The 18,750-nt window shown below is 33.2% G+C and overlaps 1 protein-coding gene across 6 annotated transcripts in view; it reads right to left on the bottom strand.

The window, feature by feature from the left end:
- The window catches only part of LOC143245244 (band 7 protein AGAP004871-like), a 555,064-nt gene that overhangs the window by 389,488 nt on the left and 146,826 nt on the right, over positions 1–18,750 (bottom strand). For 3 of the 6 annotated variants that reach the window (XM_076491375.1, XM_076491376.1, XM_076491379.1), the window contains exon 2: positions 16,542–16,646. The exons of 1 other annotated variant lie outside the window; for it this stretch is intronic. In XM_076491375.1, coding sequence (XP_076347490.1) covers positions 16,542–16,646 — 105 coding nt within the window. Of the gene's footprint in view, positions 1–8,929; positions 9,410–16,541; positions 16,647–18,750 lie in introns of those variants that run through there. 2 more of the 6 variants (XM_076491378.1, XM_076491385.1) reach the window with 2 other exon arrangements.

Here is an 18,750-nt window from a genome sequence, read left to right as displayed (position 1 = left end):
TTTTATCATCGTAATAAAAACCATAGGAAATAATTGAAGAAGTCCAGAAAACGAGGTATAATTATTGAACATTCTATTGGAAATTTATGACAAAGAAACGTAACATTTATTGCAGAACCAGGCGTGTGAATATACTGTTGAAATTTGCTCCAGTGGAACTTTAAGCAAAGTAGACATAGAGAAACCGAAAGGTTGTCCATTTTCATTGAAATATCAGATACAATCTATTAAAATTTTCAAACCTATTATTGCAACTTGTCCTGCCTTAATTTTGTGTGTATTAGTACAAACGCCTGTGGAATTCTATTCACTGCAATACACCTTGTCTCAATATAAAATAATTTTTATAGGCTTAACACCAACAAAGTTGGTTTTACCTTCACTACAGAGACTGAGTACGTTATATTAAAGCGATTTCGTAGCAGCATTGCGTCTTTACGGTCCATATCGCCGCGTCCGGCCATACCCTACTTGCCGACTGTGAATTTTGACACTAATCCTGCAGCGTAGTTTTCATTTCAAAACATTTCATCTTAAGGTACCATGTCTCAAGCATAACATTCCTCTCCTAAGGCTTTCATTGTGTTATATAGTGTACGAGAACGCGTTTCAACAGTCCAATAGCACAGAAGTCCATACACACTGTGTCAGGCAACGTGACCAGTATCTCTTCATACGAAATAGCGTTAACATCCATCTTATTCTCCATCTGTTTGAGGTAAGTCGCGTTGAACAAATGACCAAGACAGTATAAATATAAAACTTACGGACAAACCAGTTACGTAACATTATTATTTAATGTAAAACCTGAACCTAAAGTAATCGCTGTCTTCTTAATTTATTAACATATTTTACAGTTGTGAAATGTTGTGAAATATGACGCAAACAGATCGGTTGCTGTATTCACTTTACCCCGATAGGTGGCAGTACGTCACTTTTTATGTAATTGGATTTCGAGCCAAGCTACATCACAGCTGTCTTCACTGACATATCCTAACTGTGAAGTGACAGACAAGAGAGAAGACAGCTAGTCAACACTGCTCAGTTACAGAATACTAGGATTTGGCTGCTACTCTTATAACGCACCCACAGCCCCAGACTGCGCAACGGAACACGAAACGTAAAACTTCTGCTTCAGTTCTTTACGCCAGTCATCTGTACGTGCTTAACCCGTCACGCAATATACCACCCACAGGCTGTGTCTTTAGACGAGCTTACTACACCTTCAACTGACATTTTATGTTCTAAAAAATCAAAACGTGTTCTGCAGAAAAAACCAAAAAAACAGACAAAAACAAAGAGATGAACTATTTACAAGAATTTCGCCGCGTGTTGATTCAGGAGAGGCAATGTTAATAATATCTTAACCCTAGAAACACACCACATGTGTTTAGAATAAACATTTACATTTAAACTGCCTCGTTTTGTTTTCGGCTGTGTAAGCGAAAAGAAAGTGTTCAAATATTGTATATATAACATAATATTTCTTACTTAACCATGTGTAAGTATTACTACAGACATCTGATTAATAAATGACAATATATGTATTGATTCAAGAGTTAACCATGTGTAAGTATTACTACAGACGTATGATTAATAAATGACAACATATGTATTGATTCAAGAGTTAACCATGTGTAAGTATTACTACATACGTCTGATTAATAAATGACAATATATGTGTTGATTCAAGAGTTAACCATGTGTAAGTATTACTACAGACGTATGATTAATAAATGACAACATATGTATTGATTCAAGAGTTAACCATGTGTAAGTATTACTACATACGTCTGATTAATAAATGACAATATATGTGTTGATTCAAGAGTTAACCATGTGTAAGTATTACTACAGACATCTAATTAATAAATGACAATATATGTATTGATTCAAGAGTTAACCATGTGTAAGTATTACTACAGACGTATGATTAATAAATGACAACATATGTATTGATTCAAGAGTTAACCATGTGTAAGTATTACTACATACGTCTGATTAATAAATGACAATATATGTGTTGATTCAAGAGTTAACCATGTGTAAGTATTACTACAGACATCTAATTAATAAATGACAATATATGTATTGATTCAAGAGTTAACCATGTGTAAGTATTACTACAGACGTATGATTAATAAATGACAACATATGTATTGATTCAAGAGTTAACCATGTGTAAGTATTACTACATACGTCTGATTAATAAATGACAATATATGTGTTGATTCAAGAGTTAACCATGTGTAAGTATTACTACAGACATCTAATTAATAAATGACAATATATGTATTGATTCAAGAGTTAACCATGTGTAAGTATTACTACAGACGTATGATTAATAAATGACAACATATGTATTGATTCAAGAGTTAACCATGTGTAAGTATTACTACATACGTCTGATTAATAAATGACAATATATGTGTTGATTCAAGAGTTAACCATGTGTAAGTATTACTACAGACATCTAATTAATAAATGACAATATATGTATTGATTCAAGAGTTAACCATGTGTAAGTATTACTACAGACGTATGATTAATAAATGACAACATATGTATTGATTCAAGAGTTAACCATGTGTAAGTATTACTACATACGTCTGATTAATAAATGACAATATATGTGTTGATTCAAGAGTTAACCATGTGTAAGTATTACTACAGACATCTAATTAATAAATGACAATATATGTATTGATTCAAGAGTTAACCATGTGTAAGTATTACTACAGACGTATGATTAATAAATGACAACATATGTATTGATTCAAGAGTTAACCATGTGTAAGTATTACTACATACGTCTGATTAATAAATGACAATATATGTGTTGATTCAAGAGTTAACCATGTGTAAGTATTACTACAGACATCTAATTAATAAATGACAATATATGTATTGATTCAAGAGTTAACCATGTGTAAGTATTACTACAGACGTATGATTAATAAATGACAACATATGTATTGATTCAAGAGTTAACCATGTGTAAGTATTACTACAGACATCTAATTAATAAATGACAACATATGTATTGATTTAAGAGTTAACCATGTGTAAGTATTACTACAGACGTCTGATTAATAAATGACAATATATGTATTGATTCAAGAGTTAACCATGTGTAAGTATTACTACAGACATCTAATTAATAAATGACAACATATGTATTGATTCAAGAGTTAACCATGTGTAAGTATTACTACAGACGTCTGATTAATAAATGACAACATATGTATTGATTTAAGAGTTAACCATGTGTAAGTATTACTACAGACGTCTGATTAATAAATGACAATATATGTATTGATTCAAGAGTTAACCATGTGTAAGTATTACTACATACGTATGATTAATAAATGACAATATATGTATTGATTCAAGAGTTAACCATGTGTAAGTATTACTACATACGTATGATTAATAAATGACAATATATGTATTGATTCAAGAGTTAACCATGTGTAAGTATTACTACAGACATCTAATTAATAAATGACAACATATGTATTGATTCAAGAGTTAACCATGTGTAAGTATTACTACAGACGTCTGATTAATAAATGACAATATATGTATTGATTTAAGAGTCAACCATGTGTAAGTATTACTAGAGACGTCTGATTAATAAATGACAATATATGTATTGATTCAAGAGTTAACCATGTGTAAGTATTACTACAGACGTCTGATTAATAAATGACAATATATGTATTGATTTAAGAGTTAACCATGTGTAAGTATTACTACAGACGTCTGATTAATAAATGACAATATATGTATTGATTTAAGAGTTAACCATGTATAAGTATTACTACATACGTCTGATTAATAAATGACAATATATGTATTGATTCAAGAGGTAACCATGTGTAAGTATTACTATAAACATCTGATTAATAAATGACAACATATGTATTGATTCAAGAGTTAACCATGTGTAAGTATTACTACAGACGTATGATTAATAAATGACAACATATGTATTGATTTAAGAGTTAACCATGTGTAAGTATTACTACAGACATCTGATTAATAAATGACAATATATGTGTTGATTCAAGAGTTAACCATGTGTAAGTATTACTACAGACGTATGATTAATAAATGACAATATATGTATTGATTCAAGAGTTAACCATGTGTAAGTATTACTACATACGTCTGATTAATAAATGACAATATATCTATTGATTCAAGAGTTAACCATGTGTAAGTATTACTACAGACATATGATTAATAAATGACAATATATGTATTGATTCAAGAGTTAACCATGTGTAAGTATTACTACAGACATCTAATTAATAAATGACAATATATGTGTTGATTCAAGAGTTAACCATGTGTAAGTATTACTACATACGTCTGATTAATAAATGACAATATATGTGTTGATTCAAGAGTTAACCATGTGTAAGTATTACTACATACGTATGATTAATAAATGACAATATATGTGTTGATTCAAGAGTTAACCATGTGTAAGTATTACTACAGACGTCTGATTAATAAATGACAATATATGTATTGATTCAAGAGTTAACCATGTGTAAGTATTACTACATACGTATGATTAATAAATGACAATATATGTATTGATTCAAGAGTTAACCATGTGTAAGTATTACTACAGACATCTAATTAATAAATGACAACATATGTATTGATTCAAGAGTTAACCATGTGTAAGTATTACTACATACGTCTGATTAATAAATGACAATATATGTGTTGATTCAAGAGGTAACCATGTGTAAGTATTACTACATAGTCTGATTAATAAATGACAATATATGTGTTGATTCAAGAGTTAACCATGTGTAAGTATTACTACATACGTCTGATTAATAAATGACAATATATGTGTTGATTCAAGAGTTAACCATGTGTAAGTATTACTACAGACGTATGATAAATAAATGACAATATATGTATTGATTCAAGAGCTAACCATGTGTAAGTATTACTATAAACATCTGATTAACAAATGACAACATATGTATTGATTCAAGAGTTAACCATGTGTAAGTATTACTACATATGTCTGATTAATAAATGACAATATATGTGTTGATTCAAGAGTTAACCATGTGTAAGTATTACTACATACGTCTGATTAATAAATGACAATATATGTGTTGATTCAAGAGGTAACCATGTGTAAGTATTACTACATAGTCTGATTATTAAATGTCAATATTTGTATTGATTCAAGAGTTAAGCATGTGTAAGTATTACTATAAATATCTGATTAATAAATGACAATATTTGTATTGATTCAAGAGTTAAGCATGTGTAAGTATTACTATAAATATCTGATTAATAAATGACAATATATGTATTGATTCAAGAGTTAACCATGTGTAAGTATTACTACAGACATCTGATTAATAAATGACAATATATATATTGATTTAAGAGTTAACCATGTGTAAGTATTACTACAGACGTTACTACGCCTTATTTATGTTACCACTTTGGATTTTTGTAATCTATTTTGTCTAATGTAAAAAAAAAGACATTAAAATATAGATTTGATTGTTGTTAATGTTATAACATTAGCAAAGAGATATAAAGATTGAAAATAAACATGCTGTTATTCAACTGACGTGTCGTGATGGTTTAATTTATACAAGTGTAATGGTAGTTTTAGCTCATGTATTTTAATCGTTAATATTTTTGTTGATTTAGTGTTTAGTTTTTGAAATATACATTAAAAGAGAAACGTAAACTGAGTTGAAAATATTTAGAAGAATAAAGAAGGGAAGAATATAAAGAAATCGTGTTTTTGACCGATTCGTCAAATAATCGTTTACTGTGCTGTACAATACATACACTGTTGCCCTTAATTAGCGCCCCTCGTCTAATTAAAAATAGACATTGAGATCAACAAATCACACGTAAAAAAATAGAATCTGGAACTGCACAAATACTATAAATATCGACCCCCATTGCTGTTTACGACGCCCCGGGTGCGTTAATCAGAGGAGGGGCAAAATGTTTTTTTTATCTATAGAACTGCTACCTGTTTTAATGGTTATCTGAAAATCGGATACCTTTTAAAACGTTTATTTACTAATAACAATGACATCTGTTCCTCTCGGTGGGATAGTAGTATGTTTACGGACTAATAACGCTAAAATCCGAGTTCGATTCCTCGCGGACCACGCAACAGATAACCGAGACACGAAGATACTCCCATGCAGTTTAACTTGCCTACAACTTCTCTGTACAGTCATGAAAGTAGAACATAACTAGTAGGTGTAGAACAGTAGATCAACTCAGCAAATGTCTGTGAGCGACTGTTTTAGCAACATATTTGTATTACGCCAGTCATAACCAAATAGGATTGAGTCACTAGTGCATTGACATGAAAGTAAATGTTCTACTATTTCTTCTTAATGAAATTAATATGTAATTACTAGAGCAAATAATTTGAATGTATGTGCTATGTCTTCCCACTTAACTCATTCTTCGTGAGTGTAATAAACCATAGTTGTATACGGGAAAGACGTGAACGGCAAACGTTCGGGAAGAGATGTAATATGCTACAGGGACGTTGAGTGCAACATGGTTTTGGCGGCGAGTACTTCAGTCTTATAGATAGAAGTTGAGTGATAGTCGTTTCAGTCATACAATCTGCGTAATAAGTAACAGTAGGTTAATCAGTTCAATTATTCGCTGATATTTTGTCCAATAAAATCGCTATCTAACGTAGTTAATACGCAACTTAAAACTTGCGTTACGTTTGAAATTTGATATATTTCCTCTGTTTTTGTTTTTCAAGCATAAATAATCAACAAACGTGAAATTTATGCCACCTGTCGGAATTACACGATTTTTTAAAAAAACATTCCTGTAAATTCAACTAAACAAAACTCGATATTACAAGTGATAGAACCAGTTCACAATAGGGCTCAAAGTTTTTGATATATTATTCGCACTGAACGGAAATATTCTACAATACAATCTATGGAAGAATAGAATAAATGAATAGAACCATATATTCTAACTGCCACACATAAACAACACCGACCTGGCATGGCTAGGTAGTTAGGGAGCTCGACTCGTAATCTGAGGGTCGCGAGTTCGAATCTTCGTCACACCAAACATACTCGCCCTTTCAGCCGTGGGGGCGTGATAATGTAACGGTCAACCCCATTATTCGTTAGTAAAAGAGTAGCCCAAGAGTTGGCAGTGGGTGGTGCTGACTCTAGTCTTACACTGCTAAATTAGGGACGGCTAGTGCAAATAGCCCTCGTGTAGCTTTCGCTAAATTCAAAAGCAAACGAATATAAGCAACTAATAAAAATTGCTACACTTTTATTTAAAATTTAATTTTTGTGACACAAAAGTTTGGTAGTTACGTTACTTTGAATTAATTAGAAGCGTCTGTCTTTAAATAATACCAACACTCTATTTTTGTAATCTATAGCAAGAACTGTAACATTAAAACTGTACATTGCTGTCTTAAAACATTATTTTTTAACGACACATGTGATATGGGCACTGCCGGGAGAAACGACATTTTTCATATTATTCTGCAGAACGTGAAGTTATGTAATAACACCGAATAAACACCACTTTAATGTTTTCATAAAAAACCAGTATTATAATATTTGCAATATCAACAGATATAAAACATAAATATAAGACAAAACTAACTCCTTTGAAGATACTAAACTAATAACATTTTGAGATTATAAACACATTTAAAAATTTAAGGCAACATTACTTATTGATACAGTCTTGAAAACAGCAATTTTTTTTTTCAATTATAAAGGTCTACTGTTATTATTTGACACTAGATGGAATTTGAATAGATTTTTCTTCTCTTATTGGTTTGTGTAGAATTTCGCGTAAAGCTACACGAGGGCTATCTGCGTTAGCCGTCCCTAATTTTGCAGTGTAAAACTAGAGGGAAGACAGCTAGTCATCACCACCTACCGCCAACTATTGGGATACTCTTTTACCAACGAATAGTGGAACTGACCGTTATATTATAACGCCCGCACGGCTGAAAGGGCGAGCATGTGTGGTGTTAAGGAGATTCGAACCCATAACCTCAGATTAGAGTCAAGTGTCTTAACCTCCTAGCCACGCCAGGCCTCTTTTCTTCTTTTTACGAAAGTTTAAAGAACAGTAAATGATAACATAAACAGTTAAAGACACGTAATGATAATATAAACGTAAAGTCGCCTTGATTTGACAAAATATTGAGGCTGATAAAAAAAACAGTCTTTCTTTCATTATTGTCTTTTGAAAATAACATATAAAATTTGAAAGTTAAACCTAAATTTCAGCAAAAGTAAATGGATATAAAGTTGTTTTACAAATAAAAAAACGCTGTTTTACTTTAACGATAATTTTATGTTTTCGTTTTTTTTATACACAAAATATTTACACGAGAAAATTCAATCTACAAGCGCCAATAAAATCACGACCTGTGTCTCCTGAATGTAACTTTATCAGCTCTGTATTTCGCTGTTACAGCTTCGTCAGGTGCTACTGATATCCTACAAGTTCACTAATCCAGTTAAATTTAAATTGGAACACTGTCATTCAAAGATCGAACATTAATACATAAGCTTGGGGGAGTTCATATTACATTTTATTACAAAAATGCTTCGAGTTAAAAATAGTAAAATATAATCAGTTTCTCACTGGCGATATAACACAAACAAATGACGAAATTCAACCATTGCTAATCCAACACAGAAACACGAATGTACACAGTTTTCAGATATTTTATTTTGAAACCACACGAAGACCTAGACTTAGTGAAGTTAAGTCACGCTTAAACAGAGTTTTAATGACAATTGTCGGAACAAATAAGTCTATAAAGAGAATTACCTGTCTTCTATACTACCAGCTTGCATAAAAATTCATTCAATTTCAAGAAAGTTTACCATCTTACCTCCAATTATACATCTAGGAGATGAGGATGGCGCTGCAGGTGTTGGATGTTTTACCTGACTCATAATAACATATAATTTTTACGGATACAATCTTCGGATGGAACTTTAATCGTATGAATCCTCAACTCTGGCTGCTACCGAGGGACATTCTGAGCTAACGATATGTCTATTCAGCTCACGTGCTAACCGGAGAATATGTTTTCCTTAAAGGAAAGTGATATACAAAGAGGGTAGTTATATTTCTCGCCACACTCGTAACGTGGCGCTGCTTTAAGGCCTTTCGCATTAATACGCAAAAATAACTGTATATCACACAAGTCGCTTTAAAAGTTTCCTATTTCAATTGTCAGCTCATAATTACGCACGTAACCAGTGACGAATGAGGGTTAACCACCAATGACAGTTTCTTAACCGCGTTTTCACTCAGTCACAACAAACTGATTACCCACCTGAAGAAACAGCAGCTTCTCTGCCGTATCTATGTTTGACTTTCTACATGCTCACACTCAGAAGCGCAAACACCGATGGATTTTATTTATTTTCCTTTACAAAAAATATTAACGTCACAGTACTGCGTGATCTCATTGGTTGGAATAAGCGACAACTAGCGTTCAAGTTTGTCATCAGGCTGTTTCTACAAAGAAATGAGTCAAACCATTTAATGATGGAAGCGTTGAAAAAAATAAAATAAAAGAAATGAAAATTATTATGACGAGCAAGTTTATTGTATAAAAAACAATCTTGGTGTTAAAGATTTTACATACTTTCTGAAAACGTAATTTTGCTGAATATATGTTTGTTTGTTTTTGGAATTTCGCACAAAGCTACTCGAGGGCTATCTGTGGTAGCCGTCCCTAATTTAGCAGTGTAAGACTAGAGGGAAGGCAGCTAGTCATCACCACCCACCGCCAACTCTTGGGCTACTCTTTTACCAACGAGTACTGGGATTGACCGTAACATTATAACGCCACCACGGCTGAAAGGGCGAGCATGTTTGGCGCGACGGGGATGCGAACCCGCGACCCTCAGATTACGAGTCGAACCCTTTAACCCACCTGGCCATGCCGGACCAACAGGGCTCGTAGTACAAGAACTCAACAACGTTTCGTCCCAACGGCTTCATCAGAGCTGGTAGTATAACAACTCGAGTTATTGTATTATCAGCCTGTTGGAGCCACGAGGACGAAACACTAGACGGAAAAATAAAATATTTTCTACTCATAAAGCCGAAACGTCTGAATTCCCTAGTATCCAGTTACAAGTTCCAAAAAATAATAAAATATGTGTGTATAATAGTACTTTATTAAACATCTGACCAAATAAAACTTTTAACGTAAAATATTTATTTTTTTACATTTAACTACCGTAAGTGGAGTTACAGTTCATAGGGTACTTCCATTCTTATGGCCCGGCATGGCCAAGCGTGTTAAGGCGTTCGACTCGTAACCCGAGGGTCGCGGGTTCGAATCCCTGTCGCAACAAATATGCTCGCCCGTTCAGCCGTGGGGGCGTTATAATATGACGGTCAATCCCACTATTCGTTGGTAAAAGAGTTGGCGGTGGGTGGTGATGACTAGCTGCCTTCCCTCTAGTCTTACACTGTTAGATTGGGGACGGCTAGCACAGATAGCCCTCGAGTAGCTTTGTGCGAAATTCCAAATAACTAACTAACCTCCATTCTTGTACGTAACCATTTTAGTTTTGTACTGCAGGTTAAATCTTACAAATATACTTCCAAGGATAAGTAACCTAGCTTCTAGTACTATACCATTTTGTTAGCTTATTTAATAAGTAAAGAAACAAAATATCTTTTAAAAATAACAGTCGCTTTGACATGGAAAGAGTTGTACTTAAAATCAGCTATGAATCAAGTTAAATAAGTTTCTGTACTGTTTAATTAAAGCGGTTATATCACAATACAAACCCATAGGACATTTCAACCAGTAAAAATAATATCTTTGCTAAATAGGCAGGAGTGTATTGAATACTGAGTGAAATAAAGAACATTGTACAATGATATATATTATCAACACTGTTGTGCTCTATGATGGTTGCAGATAAATATAACCAATAAGAAAATTGTTCTTTGGCAGAGAGGTAGTTACATTGTGACGGTTATACCTAGACAAGAAATGTTTACGTTTAATAAAGAGAATACATATAATGTTTTAACCGAGTTAAACTATTGTGGTGGTTAAGAAGAGATGAAGACTTTGGAGAAGCAACTAATAATTATAATACAAATTATGAAAATTAGTACTAGGTAGAAATAAGTAACGTTTAGGTTAATTACGTTGTGAAATGATGGTTAAGTACAGGTTATTAAATTTAGATTAATTAAGCTATGAAGTCATTACATCATGGTTAAATACAGCTTAATTACTTTTATACTGATTAAATTATGAAGTTGTTACATGGTGGTTAAATACAGATTAATTACTTTTATACTGATTAAATTAGGAAGTTGTTACATGGTGGTTAAATACAGATTAATTACTTACATGTTAATTAATTTATGAATTTGTTAGATGATGGTTAAATACAGATTAATTACTTTTATATTAATTATGTTATGCAGTTGTTACATGATGGTTAGGTACAGATTGATTAGAAATATTCTAACACGTTAAACACAAGTTTGGATAGATTGTTGTGAATGTATCTCAGAACGGCTGGTATGGGCAGTAACACTTTTACAGATAAGTAGAGAACAAGTTTCGACCTTCCTAGGTCATCTTCAGGTCAGCAAAGAGCCGTTATGAGATACATTTATATTTCAAGTAGGTTTAAATATACTTGTTGTGTGTCATAAATTACTGATGAATTATTGAAGTATTTATTGAATACGACAAGAAGCAGAGCAGTATATTTCACTGACAGTCGGAAACCATCAGTTCGACAAAATTTGTATCATAAATTTCCTCTGTGTAGCTTGATATTGTTATTAGGTTTCATGACTTAAACATTGCATACAGTAAATGTTTACGCTAACCCTAATGTGCGCTTCGTGATTCGATAACATCGATTTTATCCGTAGTGCAATAACTTATAATTCATGACGCGAACGTATTCCTTCTGTCTATATGTATGTTCCTCACAACTGAATATGATGTGAGTATATGGTTCACTGTTTTTCATGGCTAATCGTTTCGGTATTTTGAAGCCAAAGTCTCTGCTTTGCAATCTTATGTACCTTGCGATTTGAAATTTTTTAATATGGAGTGAATAACACAGAAGAAGAATGAATAACAGTAGAAAATTATGGAGACCTTTAACAGGAAAAGGCATACGTTTTGGATGACAACCCATACTCACATGTTCAATATACCATTCCTTCGTAATTTCAATGACAAAGAAACATTCTCAAGTTCCTAAAGAAGGTGTTGTGTAAATAGCTAGATACGCGTTATTATAAGGTATAATTGGGTTTGAAGTTACATGAGGGCTATCTGCGCTAGCCGTCTCTAATTTACCAGTGTAAGACTAGAGGGAAGACGGCTAGTCATCACCACCCACCGCCAACTCTTGGGCTACTCTTTTACCAACGAATAGTGGGATTGACCGTCAAATTACAATGTCCCCACGGCTGAAAGGGAGAGCATATTTGGTGTGACGGGGATGCGAACCCGCGACCCTCGGACTACGAGTCGAGTGCCTCAACCCACCTGGCCATGCCGGGCCTATGAGGTATATTTATATAATTATTATTTGTGGACTTATGAAGAGAAAAAAAGGAACTTGCATTATTTTCTTCATCAGGCATTTAAAAATACATTCTATGTTCGTCAACAAATGAAAATCACTCTTCTCTGAGTTAGCCAATAAAATTCAAGTTTAACTATGAGCTCAAATAATGAAGCAACGATTTTAAAGTATTCAATCAGTGTAATTTCAGTCATATTATCAAAAATAAAGCTTTAAGGTTTACCAGTATAACTGTTTTAAGTTTGAAAGGTTTGAATGATTGATTCGAATATAACAACTTATATAGGCTTTACATTTAGTGACGTAAAATTCGACTTATCTGAACACAAAGTAAAAATATTTTCAAACGTAAACCAAAGGTGTGCTTTCGAGGTTTTTCATGCAACAACGAAAGGATGTAACGTGGTTTCTAAGTCTCAAGTCAGGGCTACTCACACGGCTGTATGCTGATTAAAATACATTAGTAATGTTCGTTCTAACATTTAACTAAAATATAGTAATATGAAAATATCTGCCTACCTACAGTTATATATTTATATAAAGTTCTAGACAGAATAATAAAAGCAGATTACAAACTATAGAGCAAGAATAATTTGTTTGTTTTATAATTAAGTACTAAGTTATACAAGAGGCTATCTCTGCTCTGCCCACCACGGGTATCGAAACCCGGTTTCTAGCGACGAGAGCTTGCAGACATACCGCTGTGCCACTGGAGAGATGAGGAGAATGAATAATATATCTTAGTAGAAGAGGTATCTTAAGATGTAGGACCCACAAGTTGGCTCACTCAATATATATTTTCTGTGATACGATCAGTAAGCAGGTATTTTTTATCGCTCCATTAAGAAAATAAAAAAGTAAAGTACATATATCTCTTTGTTAACCACTAATCTCTGTGTTATTAAATATGTAACCAGACTCAGTTAGAAAGCAAATACACGGCTTCCCCCCTTATTTTCGATAAGCAGTTAAATCTTTCCGTTATTATATTATTTTCAATTTTTAAAAGTACTCTAGCTGCCCTGAAAAACGAATTCTGAATAGTACTGTTATTTGTCGCGGAATGAGTTCCTCAAGCAGGGATAGAAAGATAAAGTACTTTTTTCATAACTCATTCAATCACGTGACATTAATTAACTGATATACGATATGCTATAAGAAAAATATAATAGCATTCATATAACTTGTGCAATGTTTGATTTCAAGTACAATCATATCTATAAAAAAGTATATCTGTCATACTATAATCTAGCTTTTCATGAATATTCAACAATTAGAAGCTTGTATAATAATATTATTTCAGACACACTATATTCACAGTATCCATTGCACGAAAATAACATGAAATAACATGAGAGATTCATAAACGAGATGTTCAAATAAACACAAGAAAACCGTACCGAGAAATTAAAGTTATATAAAAATATGGACTGATAAAAGGTTACTAATTATTACATCGTTCTAGTCATACGACACCTGGTGTATGTATCGTGAATCTACATTGTGTACAGACCACACGAAACAAACAACCTATTGATTAACCGAACCAAAATTAAGAGTAACAAATACCTACATAAAAATGGTTCGGTGTGAAAAAAGTGCGGATATATAAACAAAATCGAATTATGCGTGAAATCAGAATTTGCAGTGAAATTGGGAAACATTGACGATTGAAATTTTGTGTAAGTTATTGTGACCAAACAGTCAAGTTGTACAGTATGAATACCACTACCTGAAATAGTTTGGGTCGCTGTGTGTTGTTTAGCTACGCATCAAAGATATGTAAACAGTTTTATCATAAGCCCTTGAAATTAGTTTGTTTGTTTTTTACAAATATTTCATGTTCCTTTCAAAAATTAAGTACGGGTGAAAGAGGGAATAAGGGATTGCCAGCCAGTAACGGATCAGTTTGGGTTGGATTGAATTTCGCGCAAAGCTACTCGAGGGCTATCTGCGCTAATCGTCCCTAATTTAACAGTGTAAGACTAAAGGGAAGGCAGCTAGTCATCACCACCCACCGCCAATTCTTGAGCTACTCTTTTACCAACGAATAGTGGGATTGACCGTCACATTATAACGCTCCCAGGAATGAAAGAGCGAGCATGTTTAGTGTGACGGGGATTCGAACCCGCGACTCTCGAATTACGAGTCAAGTGCCATAACCTCTTGGCCATGCCGGGCGTAACATTTATTATACACATTAGTAGAACACTAATTGGGAAAACACGGTGCCAAAACTGAATGTAATGTAGGACTTGTGGGTCCGACATCTTAAGATACCTCTTCTACTAAAATACATTATTGTTTTTGTTCTTATCTAGAATGGCTGTTTCACATATTATTGTTTTGTTATCTAGGATGGCTACTTTCACACATTATTGTTTCCTTATTTGGAATGGCTACTTTCACACATTATTGTTTCATTATCTAGAATGGCTACTTTCACACATTATTGTTTCATTATCTGGAATGGCTACTTTCACACATTATTGTTTCATTATCTGGAATGGCTACTTTCATATATTATTGTTTTATTATCTGGAATGGCTACTTTCACATGTTATTGTTTTGTTATCTAGGATGGCTACTTTCTCATATTATTGTTTCATTATCTAGAATGGCTACTTTTATATATTATTGTTTTATTATCTGGAATGGCTACTTTCACATGTTATTGTTTTGTTATCTAGGATGGCTACTTTTATATATTATTGTTGTATTATCTAGAATGGCTACTTTCACCTATTATTGCTTTATCATATTCTGAATGAGATTAATAATCCTATCCAGTGCACCTGTTACAGAAGTTTTGGTTTAAGTAAATAAAATGGAGAGACATGAACACAAATTTCCCCAAATCCTACTAATTCCTACAGATGAATAATTATTCTGGTAAAAGAGTAGCCCAAGAGTTGGCGGTGGGTGGTGATGACTAGCTGAACGCTATAAATTAAATATTTCACAATAATACTTTATTTTCGTTCATGAAACTTTGAAGTTATTAAATAATTACTAGAATAATTAAAGAGCTTTCTAGTTTAATAACATTATGTTTTAGTTATCATAAATAGAGGTTTGATACTGTTAAACCTGAAAGTTGCGAAATATTTTTAAGAATAAAATATAGTTTACAAATTGATGATTCGTACCCACCTAAAACTGTAATATGATATACCAGACAGCAATAAGTACCTGTATGTATCAATTTTTTATATGCCAATGCTATTACAAACAAAAACAACAACTTAGAAGACAGAATATTTAGAAACTGTTAAGTTTCCTTAGCAATGTGAACTGTAACTAGTAAACTAACAAACAAATTTCTGTGTACGTGAATTGTTGAATCTCAGAAGACTTGATAATTTTTTTTTTTGTAATTCGTTTCAGGTATCATCCGTATTTATCTTTAGTACGGAAGATTATCTCAGATTTCAATACAGATCTAAATTAGTATTCACGGACTGGAAAATTGAAGTAGATTATCATTTGTTCACAACACAGACAACGTTATTCGTTTGCCGCGTGACGTAGTTAGCTATTTCTTTCACACCAGCTACCAATTGTACCGTTGCGATACGTACATCTCTTTTGACAGTCTTGTTACCTTGGTGATAACCAGGTTTCGGAAAGGTTGGAACTGATCGGTGCTGGTGAACAAACTTCGTTACGACTCCTTTATTATAAGATTTTAGTTTCTGTTAGCATAAGCACAGTGTTTCTTGAAAACACTACACTACACGTAAAATTAATATTTGACATTTGTTTTTAAAGTAAATCGCTCTATTAATGTTATCCACACGTTGAATTTAGTTGCAACGTTGATGGCTGTACGTCTGTACACGCTGTTAATGTTTAGTGTTTTCCGTGTACTATAAACATCTAAGTTTATATTAACGTGAAACTTACCACTGTGAAGGCCGATAACAAGTCCCGATTTTGAGCTTATGACAGTCACTGGGGTTGAGAATAAGAGAGAACTGTCACCTTTGTAGATATCCCTGGACGAACAGGCTGTTGAAAGACGAGAGAAAGAAAAATACCCGTCTATCAAGTTTTCTTTTCAAAGTCATTATCTTTCACATAATTCACTACCTAGTTTTGATTTTGTTATGATTTACGCACTACGTAGCTTTTCCTTTGTTTAACGCATTAATTTTGAAAAACGTATCAACTTCCGTGGAGGTTATGAACTGATACAGAAACTAGACGTCTTCTTCAGACAACAGATTACAAGAACAAACATTTACCCAAAACGTTATTTTAAAAATACCTGAAATAATCATTATTAATGTTTTTAATTAAACTAAAATGTTCAAAGTCTGTACTACACTATTTGTTCTATATTATTCAATCACTCATGAATTAGAAGTGGCTTAAATATCAATCTGCTGATTACGAGTTATCATTGGACAACACAATTCAGTAACCAAGGTTCACGTGATAAACTAAATAGCGTATTAGTCGTTTTGTTCCCCACCCCAGTGGCACAGTGGCGTGTCTGCGGACTGACCAGGTTAGAAACCGACTCACGTACCCGTTAAGGGAAGAGCACAGATAGCTCATTACGTAACTTTCTATCTTTCTATATCAAGCATTAACAACAGTGGAAAGAAACATTAACTGATGAAATAACTTCTGTTTCATCTATCTGTGCATACACTCTCTAAAACTGTGAGATAAATTATACTAAAACTTAGGACTACAAATAACATCAGTCAGCTCATTAATTTGAACTTACACTTGCTAGGTTATCCTCAGGATTTGAAGAAATATATAGTTATTTCTATACAAATATTTACAGATAGCACATTTATATCTGTTGCACTGGTGATTATTTAGTTGCAAATACTTCGTTTTATGTCGTAGTATCAACTTCTTAATAGGTAAAATAATTTTATATTAATAATATACATGAGAAATTAAAGGCTTAAGAAACTGACACGTTCTCACGCGAAATCTCGGAATATTTATCGCAAGATTTCACTGATGAAAAGGTAACATGTAAACAATTACTCGTTTGCGTAACATATCTGCTTATCAAAACGATATGTTTCTGTTGCTGGATCACTAACATGTAATTTACTTGTTTTGATTATAGGAATAATTCATAGGCAGTGTATACCGTATCTTTCTCAGGTTTAGAGTTATTTAGTGAAACATAAAAATATAGACTTTTGCAACCACCCACCAAACCACACAAACAACAACACTTATTTAAGCACATATTTTAAAACCGTTCGTTTAGCTCAAAATCTGGAGATTAGATACAGCCACTAAATGACACAATATCAATTATTAAATGAGTTAAAAGTTTATTATTAAAAGCTTTTTGACGCGCACATTATAAATTTTTAATACTGCCAAAAGTAAGCACTGGACTTCCATAAGACAGGGGTATGAATGTGTCATGTTCAAGTAATAACATTTGTCTGTTTTTAGCATAATATATGAAGAAGAGTGCCTGAGGTAAACATCTAAGTGTTTGCACGTATACTACTCAAAAACTATATAGCATTCCTTTTTATTAGGCCCGGCATGGCCGAGCGCGTTCAGGCATGCGCTCGTAACCTGAGGGTCGCGGGTTCGCATCCGAGTCGCGCTAAACATGTTCGCCCTCCCAGCCGTGGGGGCGTTATTATATTACGATCAATCCCACTTTTCGTTGGTAAAAGAGTAGCCCAAGAGTTGGCGGTGGGTGGCGATAACTAGCTGCTTTTCCTCTAGTCTTACACTACTAAATTAGGGATGGCTAGCACAGATAGCCCTCGAGTAGCTTTGTGCGAACTTCAAAAACAAACAAAATCCTTTTTATTACCACCACATGGAACAAAGGAACAAAAAAAATGCTGATATTTAAAATTCAACTCTTCACACGTAAGTCACAGATTGGTTCTACTTCCGATCTTGTAGCTGGATATCATGGTTTTATTTGTTTACTATTAAAAGGTGAATCAAGTTTGATGTTTCCAATTACGTTGATGACCAATTACGTTATTTCAGTGTACAAGGTTAAATGCGCGTGAGCTGTTACGATATGTCCATATTTTTGTAGCTGGCGATCTGAAGTTAATAACCACCTATGGGTGTTATAGTAGGGTGGTTTGGTTTGTTTTGA

Source organism: Tachypleus tridentatus, chromosome 2, assembly GCF_004210375.1.
Source record: "Tachypleus tridentatus isolate NWPU-2018 chromosome 2, ASM421037v1, whole genome shotgun sequence".
Lineage (NCBI taxonomy): Eukaryota > Metazoa > Arthropoda > Merostomata > Xiphosura > Limulidae > Tachypleus > Tachypleus tridentatus.
Note: the sequence above shows the minus strand (reverse complement) of the source record. Positions and strands in the feature narration are given on the sequence as shown.